Genomic DNA, 12,391 nt, shown 5'->3' with positions numbered 1-12,391 from the left:
AGGCAGAGGGTGAAACCTTGGGCAAGTTTCCTCACTCCACACAGACCCTAATAATAATCCTCCAAAACCCAAAACAATAATAAATTGGTCATTTTCAATCTACGACTGTTTGTGGGACATTGCTGTGCGCAATTGGCCGCCGCGTTCGCCCACAAATATACAGTCAATTCACTTTACAGTGTGTTCTGTGAAGCGCTTTGGGACGTCCTCCCGACGTGAAAAGCGCTATATCAAATGCGAGGATTATTATTATTATTATTATTATAATACAGGAATCCTGTAGCTCAGTGGTTAGAGCGCTCGCCTCACGAGCGAGAGGCCCGGGTTCGATTCCCGGTCAGGACGAAACCTTGGGCAGCGCTTCCTTACTCCTTACACCACACACACACGCGCCTGATAATAGTCCCTCAAGGGAACCCCCCTTCCCCCCCATAATAAACCCGTCGTTTCAACCCCTCCCGGCTGTTCGCGCGGTGGGCGGGGGGTGGGGGGGGGACAGACGCCGCTGTGCGCAATCGGCTGCCGCGTTTCGCCCGCAAAACTGCGCAGTCAGTTCACTCTCCAGCGTGTCCCGCGATGAGGCGCCGCGTCAACGGCGATAGTTATTATCATTCGGCTATTATCGTAACGCAGTGCAATGTACACATAGTTGGGGATATATCGTATATCGAATGACATTAATGCTATAATGTATTACATCTCATATTAATTTGTCATTACAGTGTACGTTCGTGTGCATTAGGATATATTAAATGATATTAAATGTTATAATGTTTTATGTCTCTGACATTGATGGTGATGATGATATGGATAAGAATAATAATAATAATAATAAGATGAGAGGTGGGATTTAAGTGACAGTGCGGCGGCGCTGCCGCGCGGTGGCGCTGTGGGGGGAGAGCGCGAGGGCTGACGGTGCGGCGGCGCTGCCGCGCGGTGGCGCTGTGGGGGAGAGCGGGAGAGCGCGAGGGCTGACGGTGCGGCGGCGCTGCCGCGCGGTGGCGCTGTGGGAGGAGCGGCTCCGCAGTGAGTGAGAGACAGACGAACAGAGAGGGAGAGGGAGAGAGGAAGAGACGGGCGGCGGAGGGGCTGTTCGGGACGGTCCGGGAGTCGGGAGCAATGGGCGGCTCTCAGAGCGCCCACAGCACCAGCGGCGGCGGCAGTGAGGGCTATCACATCCACGGGGTGAGAGCGGGGCCCCGGGGGGGGGGGGGGGAGGGGCAACTGCCGCCGTGGCACCGACTGACAGGGGAGAGGCTGGGCCTGGGCCCGGGGGGGGAGGGGGGGAGTGAGGAGGGGGTGAGGGGGGTATGTGGGGGGTTGAGGGGGGAGGGTGGGGTGTGAGGGGAGGGGGAGGGGGTATATGGGGGTGAGGGGGTATGTGGGGTGAGGGGGGTATGTGGGGTGAGGGGGGTATGTGGGGTGAGTGGGGGTGAGGGGGGTATGTGGGGTGAGGGGGGTATGTGGGGGTGAGGGGGGTATGTGGGGGTATGTGGGGGTGAGGGGGGTATGTGGGGGTGTGTGGTTGTGGGGGTGAGGGGGTATGTGGGGGTGAGGGGGGTATGTGGGGTGTGGGGGTGTGGGGGGGTGAGGGGGGTATGTGGGGGGTGAGGGGGGTATGTGGGGGTGAGGGGGGTATGTGGGTGTGGGGGTGTGGGGGGGGTGAGGGGGGTATGTGGGTGAGGGGGGTATGTGGGTGAGGGGGGTGTGTGGGGGTGAGGGGGGTATGTGGGGGTGAGGGGGGTATGTGGGGGTGAGGGGGGTGTGGGGGTATGTGGGGGTGAGGGGGGGTATGTGGGGGTGAGGGGGGTATGTGGGGGTGAGGGGGGTATGTGGGGGTGAGGGGGTATGTGGGGGTGAGGGGGTATGTGGGGGTGTGGGGGTGAGGGGGGTGTGTGGGGGTGAGGGGGGTATGTGGGGGTGAGGGGGGTATGTGGGGTGAGGGGGTATGTGGGTGTGGGGGTGAGGGGGGGGTGTGTGGGGGTGAGGGGGGTATGTGGGGGTGAGGGGGGTATGTGGGGTGTGGGGGTGAGGGGGGGTATGTGGGGGTATGTGGGGGTGTGGGGGTGAGGGGGGTGTGTGGGGGTGAGGGGGGTATGTGGGTGAGGGGGGTATGTGGGGGTGAGGGGGGTGTGTGGGGGTGAGGGGGGGTATGTGGGGGTGAGGGGGGTATGTGGGGGTGAGGGGGGTATGTGGGTGTGGGGGGTGTGGGGGTGAGGGGTATGTGGGGTGGGGGTATGTGGGTGTGGGGGGGTGGGGGTTGGACTGGAACATTCCATTGTCGCGGCGGCTGTGGGTATTAATATTAATATTGTGTTGTGTGACGCGGCGTATGGTACACTGTGGGATACAGTATATTTATAACGTATAAACCACCGCCCGGTCCGGTCCTCGCGCCGGGTCTGGACCCCGCACTGCGCCGGGTCTGGACCCCACACTGCGCCGGGTCTGGACCCCTCACTGCGCCGGGTCTGGACCCCGCACCGCGCCGGGTCTGGACCCCTCACTGCGCCGGGTCTGGACCCCGCACCAGGTCTGGACCCCTCACTGCGCCGGGTCTGGACCCTGCGCCGCGCCGGGTCTGGACCCCGCACCAGGTCTGGACCCCTCACTGCGCCGGTCTGACCCCGCACCCGCCGGGTCTGGACCCTCACTGCGCCGGGTCTGGACCCCGCACCGCGCCGGGTCTGGACCCCTCACTGCGCCGGGTCTGGACCCCGCACCGCGCCGGGTCTGGCGTCTCTGTCGTGTCTGTCTGTGCCGTTGACCGGTCGCGTCATTTGTCTGCGTATGATTTTGTTTTATGGCCGAACGAAACTGTTTGTACGAACTGCCAAGAGGAGCGGAATGTGTTTGCGTGTAGGAACCCTTTGATCTACCATCCCGGACTCCCTCCGCCTCACCCCCCCCTCCTCCCCCCTCCCTCCCCCCTCCCTCACCCCCCCACTGTGCCGCCTTCACTCCAAGGCCTGTCTCAAGACTTTCCTCGCTGATCGCGCTCGGAGAAGCCGCGGGAGAGCTTTTGCCCGGCAGCGCTCTCGATGGCAAGCCCGCAGATTTTCGCTGGTTAGACTCCAGGAGTTATCCCGTTGCGCACACTGGGAATCTCCCCCCTCCCCCCCCCTCTTCCTCTCCCTAGTAAAACTCTTCCTACGCAGCGAAATTCCCACGGCGGGCGGCAAACAGCTGTGTTGCCTTCTCAGTCTGGTTCAGATATTCTGAAGCGCCGGCGGTGAGTTCCCCGCAGACTGACCGCCCACCCCCCACACCCCCCCCCACACCCCCCCCCCCCCACACCCCCCCCACACCCCCCCCCCACACCCCCCGCGCAAAACTGAGACGGGTTCGTGATCTGGAACTCGGGGAAACGGAGCGATAAATATTGTGCAGATGACAGGAACATTCAATTAAGATTGAACAACTATTTTGGGGACAGGTTTTGCAGGTTGCGCTGCCCCTCCCCAACCACTTTGATTTACAACCAGATCATCAAATTAGAAAGGGTGTTGTCACTGTAATTATGGCGGTTTTTTTTTTTGGGGGGGGGGCGCGGGGAGGGAGGAGGGGGGGGCTTAACCCTTTCAGTGCTGTTTCTCAGTGCAGCACAGTTAACAGCAACTGTCGTTTACGCGGCCCCTTTCACCTCGGGGGGACGTCCCAAGCCGCCGGACAGTCAGTGGTTCGGACCCGAGCCGGGGCTTGGGAGCGGGGAGGGTGGAGGGCAATGGGAGTGGGGGGGGGGCGGGGGGGGAGGAGGGTGATTGGAGGCACGGTCGAAGAGGAGGGTCTTGAGACGGGTCTCGAGGGAGGCGAGGGAGGCGGCGAGGCGGAGGGACTGCGCGGGATGGAGTTCCGGAGGGTGGGGGCAGAGTGGCTCGCCGACGGTGGAGCGGGCTGTGCGGGGGTCCGTGAAGCAGGCCGGCTCCCGCTGAGAGGAGGGAGTGGGCAGGTTGGTAGGGGGTTAAGGAGGTCACAGACGTGGGTGGGGTGGGGGGGGGGCGGGGGTGGGGGGGAAGAGGAGAGCAAGGTCCTGGAGGGCTTTGAAGGCGAGGGGCCAGGATCTTGATCTGTACCCTCTGCGAGTTTAAGAGTTTGCACCTGAGCTGGGAGTGGAGACACGAGGGGTGGAGGGCAAGGGGGGGGGGTGGGGGGGTGGGGGGTTGGGACGTGTGGCTGAAGACACGGTCGCAGAGGAAGGTCTTGAGACCCGCCTAAGGGAGAGGCCCAGGCGGAGGCGTTCGGGGATGGACTTCCAGAGCGTGGGGGCAGAACCCGACCACGATACAAGCACATAGAGGGGTGCGGGCGGGGGGGGGGGGGAGAGAGAGAGGGACCACGAGCGCACACACACACACACACACACCACAGATGCACTGTTTGGATACCCACGCTGGAGCCAGCCCCCACCGCCGCCGCCGCCCCCGCCCCCCCCCATTAATTCTCCACCCCATCCTCCCACACAGCGCCGATAGACAGAAGCCACTGCCCGTGCGGCCACCGCTGCAGCAGGTGAGGCGCCCAAACCCAGCGACTGAGCCTCTTGCCAACGGTCGGCTTTCCTGTTGACTTGGAGGTTGAATGACCGACCGAAGCACGTGGTCGGGAGTGGCTCTCAGCGCCAGTCTCTGGCTGAAAGGGGCCATTGCTTTCGCCGTTTGCGCGGCTCCCGGGAAACCCGCGACGCCGCAGTGAAAAAGGCGAGGGTGGCGGTGGTTGTCGTCATCGTCGTCGTTGCAACTCCAAAGCGAATGTAAAACGAGGCGTTTAGGCGAGGCGCGTGACAACAAGATTGCGCTGGCGTTCGACGCAGCGCCCGATCGCGTCGTCGAGACGTCTCAGAGCGCTGTCACGGAATGCGCTGTGAAGTGCACCGACTGCAAGTTGTGCGGGCGAAACGCGGCGGCCAATCGCCCACCGCAGCGTCCCCCCCCCACCCCCCACCCACCAACGGCCACGGGTTGGAGAGACCAACTTATTATTATTGCTGTGGTGATGCCGGGGGGTGTATCACGCGGCTGTAGCCCAACCCTAAGGCTTCGGCGAACGTCGTAAAGCAGTGAATCAAATGCAAGTATTATTAGTATTATTATATGATAAAGTAACAATAGTCTCTGCTTTTTCGTTGTAGGTTCAAGATGATTCCCCAGCCCAGAAAGCTGGCCTGGAACCCTTCTTTGATTTCATCCTCACTGTGGGCAACACCAGACTGGTAAATGCCGCTATTCAGAATCTTTATCGCATGGTTTATCGCTTTCGGTCGAGGCCACGCCTGTTCTTTTCGGATTTCTCCCTCGACCTCCCCAAAGGCGAGAGGGCCCGGGTTCGATCCCCGAGCAAACCTTAGGCAAGTTTCCTCTGTTTGCCAACAGCAGTAATAATAATCCCTCCAAAAAAACAAAACAATAATAAATTGGTCATTTTCAATCCACGACTGTTTGTGGGACATTGCTGTGCGCCATTGGCCGCCGCGTTCGCCCACAAATATACAGTCAATTCACTTTACAGTGTGTTCTGTGAAGCGCTTTGGGACGTCCTCCCGACGTGAAAAGCGCTATATCAAATGCAAGGATTATTATTATTATTATTATAGCAGTAAGTAGGAACTCGGTCGTCAGTCGATTGGCGGATCGCGTTCTACGGGTGATTATCCCTTCCAAAAAAAAATCCGTTGGCTAATCAACTTGCTGTGCACAATCGGCTGCCGCGTTTACCTGCAGAATATGCAGTCAGTTCATTTCACAGGACATCCTGCGAAGCGCTTTGAGGCGGCTCAACAATGTGATGGAGCGCTGTATCAAATGCAAGGATTATTACTGTTTTTTAGTTCTTTTTAAAGGCCTTAGATTTGCGGTTTAGCAATTGCTCATTGCATAATAAAAAAAAAATATTCGAACCAGAGCCTCTCGGGTCAGGAAGATTTTTGAATTGCTTCACGATAATAATAATAATGATGATGATGATAATCCTCGCATTTGATACAGAGCCTCACCACCCCTCCTGATCCCAACCTCTCGCTCGGTTGCAAATCCTTGACATTTTAGCGCCTTGGGACGTACTTCTGACTTGAAAGGCGCTGTGTGAATATCATTCGTCGTTGTTGTTGACGCACGATGTCCTTGACCCCCGTCCAGAACCGGGAAAATGACACTTTGAAGGACTTGCTGAAAGCTAACGTGGAGAAGGCTGTGAAGCTGGAGGTTTACAGCATGAAGGTCGCCAAGGTCCGAGAGGTGGAGGTGGTGCCCAGCAACATGTGGGGTGGGCAGGGCCTGCTGGGAGCCAGCGTCCGCTTCTGCAGCTTCCAGGGCGCTCACGAACACGTCTGGCACGTGCTGGTACGTAGTGATGATTCCCAACGTGCTGTGGGAGTCCCTGCAGCTCAGGGGTCAGAGCCCTCTCGCCTCGCGCCTCGCGAGCGAGAGGACCCGGGTTCGATTCCCGGGCAGATCAGGGCGAAACTTTGAGCAAGTTTCCGCACACGCCGCCAGTAATAGGTGGGAGCCTAATTATTAGTCAATTGGAGGACTGCTTTTCCCCGGGGGGGAGGGTGGGGAGGGATAATTATCCCGGCAACAAAAACAAATGCGGTCACTCGATCCACGACTGCTTGTGGGCACGCAGTTGGCTGCCGCGTTTCGCCCACGAGACGCACGGTTGGTCCGTTTTACAATGTGTGTCCTGTGAAGCGCTTTGAGACGTCGCGGCGACACGATGAAGGCGCTGTTGAGCGCTGCTAACTATCCATTCCAACACGCTGCGGGATTTGTCCCCCAACAGAATATTGAGCCGAACTCTCCCGCGGACCTGGCTGGCCTGACCCCGCACACAGATTATATCGTAGGCGCCGACCAAGTGATGCAAGAGGTAAACCCATCTCTCCCCGCGCTACCGTGACATGTCAGGACGCCAGGAGGAACTCCCTTCGGATGAGAGATTGAAATAAACCGACGGTCTCCCATCTCCCCATTTGCGTGAAGGTTAAAGACCGCCCCTGCTGAGCTGCCCCCCCCCACCTTCCCCTACAAAATACAGTCACTACACTTTATAGTAAATCCCGGGAAGAGGATTTGAGACGCCTCCCAGTGTGAGAGGCGGCGCTATACCGAATACTGTGATCATCAATTATCAGCTCACCACTGACATTGAGCTCGAGCGCTACCCAGCCTGAAGGGCGCTAATATGAACACAAGTTGTTGTTGTAATTCCCGGACGCTGCAGGGCGAAACCTGCTGTCGCATCCTTGTAAAACAAGTTGGAGCAAGGCTGCCCTGCAACACCAGCTGAGCGCGGGTGACACGCGCTGACTCACATTTGCCGCACTGAGCCGCTGTAAAACCACTTGTTTCCTCCGCCCTCGCCCTCCCCCCTCGCCCTCCCCCCTCGCCCTCCCCCTTCCCTCTTCAGTCTGAAGATTTCTACAACCTGATCGAGCTCTACGAAGGGAAGCCCTTGAAGCTGCTGGTCTATAACAGTGAGCTGGACAAGTGCAGAGAGATTGCAGTCACGCCCAATGGCGCCTGGGGAGGTGAAGGAAGGTACGTACGAGGTAGTTGACTGTAACTTGAAGCCACGTGATATTAAATATAGAATCATAGAATCCTGCGGTCGGTCCAGAAGGAGGGCATTCGGCCCCCGGACGTTTGAAAGGGCTGTCCCACTCCCCTGTCCCTCTCTCCCCTGCTCAGTCCCCGCAGCCTTGCAATTCTTCCACGATATCAAAGGCAAGGATTTTTATTACGGTGCCCTTTTGCGACAACGCGTGTGCGGTCGATTGACTTCGCAGTATATTCTGTGAAGCCCTTTGAGACGTCCGGTAGACATGATAAGGCGCGGTGACAAATGCAAGGATTATTATTATTATTAACGGACGTACAGTGTTGCCTGTTTGCACACTCCGCCCTCGTCTGAACCAGCCCTGGTGCTCTGTGTGGAGGCAGCGTGAAATAATGACTGTCGCGATCAGCCTGCGGGTGAGATTTCGTGCTTCCCCAACGGGCTGGTTGAGATCAGAGAGCTGCTGCGTTCGGGAATTTGCAGGAACTAACCCAGGCTCGCGAGGCGAGTGCTCCAGGCCACTGTGGCTCTGAGGCAATCCCTGAGGATCTGATCAATACGAGTCAAAAAAGGTCGTCTGAACCTTGGGCCGTCTCCTCCCAACCTCGAAAGATTTAAAGAAACATTTAAAAAGTAAATGTAAAGTGGTATTAACACCTCGTCCCTTCCTCGCTCTCAGCCTGGGTTGCGGGATTGGTTACGGCTACTTGCACAGGATCCCCTGCTTCCCACCCGGGCCGGAGGAAACCAAACCCGATCTCTCGCCACCTCCGGCAGCAGCAGCACCAGCACCAGCCAGTCCAGCACCACAGCCTCCGGAGGACGGATACGCGGAGGTGAGTCGGCGCCCGGTTCGAAGGCAAAGCGTGGAGTCCCCGTGGCTCAGTGGTTTAGAGCGCTCTCGCCTCGCGAGTGAGAGGACCCGGGGTTCGATTCCCAGTCAGGACAGGGGCGAACCCTAAGGCGAGTTTCCTTACTCCACACACACACACACACATCTGTTTACCCAGCAGGAAACCAGTTATCGGTTGATTGGCAGATCGCTTTCCAGGGCTAATAGACTGTCAAGAATCGGACCGGGCGCTGTTACGGGGCTGAATTCCGTAAACACTTATGGTTTTGTGGGGGCGGTGGGATGGGGTGGTGGGGGTGGGGGGGTGGGGGAAGCCCCATGTGGGAATCTCGGGTTCGCTCTGCGAAGCTGTGTGAAGCGCCACGAGACGTCTTGTCCTCCCGGCTGTGACCGGCGCTATCTACACGTGAATTGTTGTGGGCGTTTTTCCAGGCATCGCTCATGGCCACCGGCGCTTCGAGTGACCGAATGGGCGACGGGCCAGCCGGGCCGGAGCAGGGAACTCCTGACCTGGAGCAGGGAGTGTCAGACCTGGAGCAAGGAATGCCTGACCTGACGATGGAAAGCTCGCTCCCCCCACCTCCTCATCCGCCGCCGCCTCTCCGACGAGTCATGGATCCAGGTATTCGGGAATCTTCAGCTCTCACAGGGGGCCTGAGCCCCGTCACCTTCACCAGGTTCACTTCGAGCCCCCCCCCCACCCCTCTCCTGCCCCTGCTGTGTGTCACTTTGTAATTGATGAGACAGTATAATAATCATTAATTGTTACCTATCAGTAAACAGTTGATTGTTAGTCGATTGGCGGATCACTTTTCCGGAGGTGATAATCCCTCCCTCCCACCCCCACCCCCACTCAAAAAATAATAATAATTTGGTGGCTCAATCCACGACCGTTTGTGGGGACGCTGCTGTGCGCAGTTGGCTCCCGCTTTTCGCCCACGAAACACACGGTCGATTCATTTTACAGTGAATTCCGTGAAGCGCTTTGAGACGTCTGAATGACATGATAAGGCGCTGTGTCAAAGCCAAGGATTATTATGATTAGGAATGAAGGGAACATTGTTCCGAAGGCAAACTTGCAGCTCATTTGCACCGAAAACCGCCGCCAACAAATGAGGTACAGATGGACGATACACAGAATAAGACGCTTGTTCAGTGGGCTCTCTCTCTCCCTCCTCCTCGTTCCCCTCCGCCGCACCATCAGCGGCCGCTCTTTCAGCCACCACACCCCTCTGGAAGCCTTGGAACTGTCTCCCTCAATCCCTCCACCTCACACCCCCTTTCTTCCCATCTTCACAGCTGAAGATCTTCCTCTTTGACCGTCCTTACGGTCACCTCCTCCCGCCCGCGCGCCCCCCCCCCAGCTCGGCATCAGGCTCCGTCACTCCCGAGATGCTGCCTTTCATGAAGTTGTTGTTGCTCAATGATAAAACCCGATTGTGTACCGTTTGCGGAGAGCGAGTGCCGATTGGGCTCGCATTTAACTTGGAATTTACTGCCTATTCTCGAACAGATAGTTCCCCCGTACCCGCAGAGGCCTGTGAGCCCCACAACCTGTCCGGGGTACTAGATCCGTCAGCTGCGATCACATCCTCCTCGGCTTTAGTCGGGACGACAGACAGCGCTCCGGGAACGGACGGCTCGCTCACACAGGGTGAGCTCAGTGCCCACTCGGGTAAGGCCACCTCCCTCCTCGTCTGCTTTTATTATCTTAAAAAAAATGATGATGATGATAATAATAATAATAATAATGTGGTCACTTCAATCCGCGGCTGACGGTCTGAGGGACACTGAGGGGTTATTACCCCCTGACAAAGTGGGACTGTGCGCAATTGGCTGCCGCGTTTCGCCCTTCGCTAAACGTGCCTCGTGTGGCCTGTGTCCCGCAGACCAGCCCTGCCAAGTTGCAGCCGAGGTTCCGGCCGCGGACAGCACCGTGCCGCTCGCTGCCCCGGCCGCTGAGGAAGCCGCTGAGAGCCCACCGGTCTTCGAGACGCCCACCCCATCGCTTCCGGCGTCACCCGGCCCCCCGCCTCTCCTCCCCGGGGAGCAGGACCAGCCTCCGCCCTCGCTGCCGCCGCCGGAGACGGAGAAGGTCGCCCCCCACGAACCCCCGGCGACCGAAGAGGAGCCGCGAAGCCTCGCGGCGGAGGAGGTCTCGGGGGGAGAAAATGAGAGCGATTAGGACTCCTGCGGCCTAGTGTTCTCGACCCGCTTTGCTCTTGTTCGCACCGCCGGGAGCTACATTAAGAAACGCAAGCGTTCGGGCGGCGAAGCTGCTTAATTTCGCATCGTAGTAGGCACAGAAAAAGGGGGCGATTAGGACGTCGGCTTTCCACCCCTCGCCTCGTCACACTAAGTCAGCCCATCACTGCAGAATATTCCCCTGTTGAGCAGAAGCAATAAGGAGATGGTTGAAATACTATCGGTGTAATACTAATGTCTCCTCGACGGGCGGAATCCGCCTTAATTTCCCCCCCCCCCCCTCCCCGTTACCTCTCGCGACCTCTGCGTGCCTTCTCCTGGTAAGGAGCCGACTTTTTAATATATATATATTATATTAAAAGAAACGCTCTCCGCTTTCACTAAAGACTTGGGATTTATACGTAGACCGTAGGCCTCGCATTTCGCTTTTCCCGCAAGTGAGAGCCGTTCCGCCCACGGGGGGCCGGTGGTGTGGAATAATCTCACCGACCCCCTGGGGCTCCCGGCTTCTGAGAGCCGGCTTGTAACTGGGCTTCGAGAGCGTGTGAGCAATAACGGTTCAGTTCACCCCGAGAAAAAACAATGACGGCATCTATTAACCCACCTGCGAAACAGACTTTAAATGACGAATGAGAGAATCCTACTGTCCGATCATTGACTAGAAATTTCCCCGGTGATAATCTCGCCGTCACTCTTTGGTTTCGGTGTTTTTCTTTTTTTTTTACACACACAGCGCCAATTTTATGTCATGTGTCGTTGCCAAATGCCGAGGGTATCTACGGCCCCCCCCACCACCCACAGCGCTGCCCCCAGAGTTTTATTATTTCTGTCGTCGTTAACACTCTTTACAGTAGAACCAAAGTGGTGGCAAAGAGGGATGTGTGTGGTGGGTCCTGACTGACCTGCGACAAGCGTCTGCGAGCGGCAGTTTCTATCGACGCATTTTTTTTTGTGGAAAAAAAAGGATATTGAAAAGCTATTTCCAGTAAACGCGGGGAGCGCTGCTGTACGAGGTGAAGGAGGGCACAGGGTCGGGGGGGTGAGGGAGGGAGGGGAAAGGGGAGAGCGTGGGCGAGAGGTGGTGGTAGTGGTGGGGGGGGGGCGGAACGATGGTAACTTGAGGGTTTAGGGCTCTAATGGTGGAGGAATTTTCAACTTAGTTTTTAATCATCAGTTTTTCATCTTCATTTTGGAATGAGTGAGTGGGTGGGAGTGTGTGTGCGTGTGTGGGGTGGGGGGCAGTGGTGGAGAGTTCTCCACGACGTGATGAGGCGCTAAATCCAATGCAAGGATGATGATGATTATTATTATTAATATGTGACCTCGGGGCTCGTATTTATTTTCTAAAATCCGGTTTGTTTTTCGAAATACCGTTCGCAATGGGAACTGTCAGCCCAATTGGGTGAGGGGGCGGTGGTGGGGGGGGTGGAATCCTTTGCCCGGGCGTTAGTCGTGGTGCTCTGGCCACAGAAATCCAAGATGGCTTTTCTTGTCCCTTCTTTAGTGAAGGGGACGGGTGATTTTTTTTGGGGGTGGGGGTTGGTGGGTGGGGAGGGGGAAGCGAGTGCACATTTGTGTCGATCGTGAAGCTGCAATGCCTCACTCGCTCCCTCCCCCCAGGTCGCTGGTCAAAAAAAAAAGGGTCCAGAGTCAGACGACACGAGTCGGACTCTGAACTTGCAATTACTATAGCACTAACGGGTCTTCAAGTCACAGTAATTAATATAGATGATACTTTTGATATGATGTGTACATACGGGATTGCTGTGGCCGCTGGGA

At 57.5% G+C, this 12,391-nt stretch overlaps 1 protein-coding gene across 1 annotated transcript; it reads left to right on the top strand.

Annotated features, from left to right (window-relative positions):
• Positions 1 to 1,003: 1,003 nt before the first annotated feature.
• Positions 1,004 to 11,682, top strand: LOC103188292 (Golgi reassembly-stacking protein 1). The gene is made up of 9 exons (XM_007908239.2): positions 1,004 to 1,185; positions 5,129 to 5,209; positions 6,132 to 6,335; positions 6,778 to 6,864; positions 7,405 to 7,535; positions 8,234 to 8,390; positions 8,840 to 9,029; positions 9,921 to 10,082; positions 10,297 to 11,682. Exons 1-9 carry the CDS (start codon positions 1,120 to 1,122, stop codon positions 10,590 to 10,592), a joined length of 1,374 nt encoding a protein of 457 aa, XP_007906430.2. The 5' UTR covers positions 1,004 to 1,119; the 3' UTR covers positions 10,593 to 11,682.
• Positions 11,683 to 12,391: the final 709 nt, after the last annotated feature.

This window comes from Callorhinchus milii, unplaced genomic scaffold (genome assembly GCF_018977255.1).
Source record: "Callorhinchus milii isolate IMCB2004 unplaced genomic scaffold, IMCB_Cmil_1.0 Scaffold2, whole genome shotgun sequence".
Classification (NCBI taxonomy): Eukaryota; Metazoa; Chordata; class Chondrichthyes; order Chimaeriformes; family Callorhinchidae; genus Callorhinchus; species Callorhinchus milii.
This window is presented reverse-complemented; position numbering and strand designations above follow the sequence as displayed.

Bases quoted from the DNA above. Each gene is read 5' to 3' on its own strand.
- LOC103188292 (XM_007908239.2), top strand. From the start codon at position 1,120: ATGGGCGGCTCTCAGAGCGCCCACAGCACCAGCGGCGGCGGCAGTGAG. The intron at 1,186-5,128 runs GTGAGAGCGGGG...TTTTCGTTGTAG, and splicing joins AGGGCTATCACATCCACGGG to GTTCAAGATGATTCCCCAGC. The intron at 10,083-10,296 runs GTAAGGCCACCT...TGTGTCCCGCAG, and splicing joins TGAGCTCAGTGCCCACTCGG to ACCAGCCCTGCCAAGTTGCA.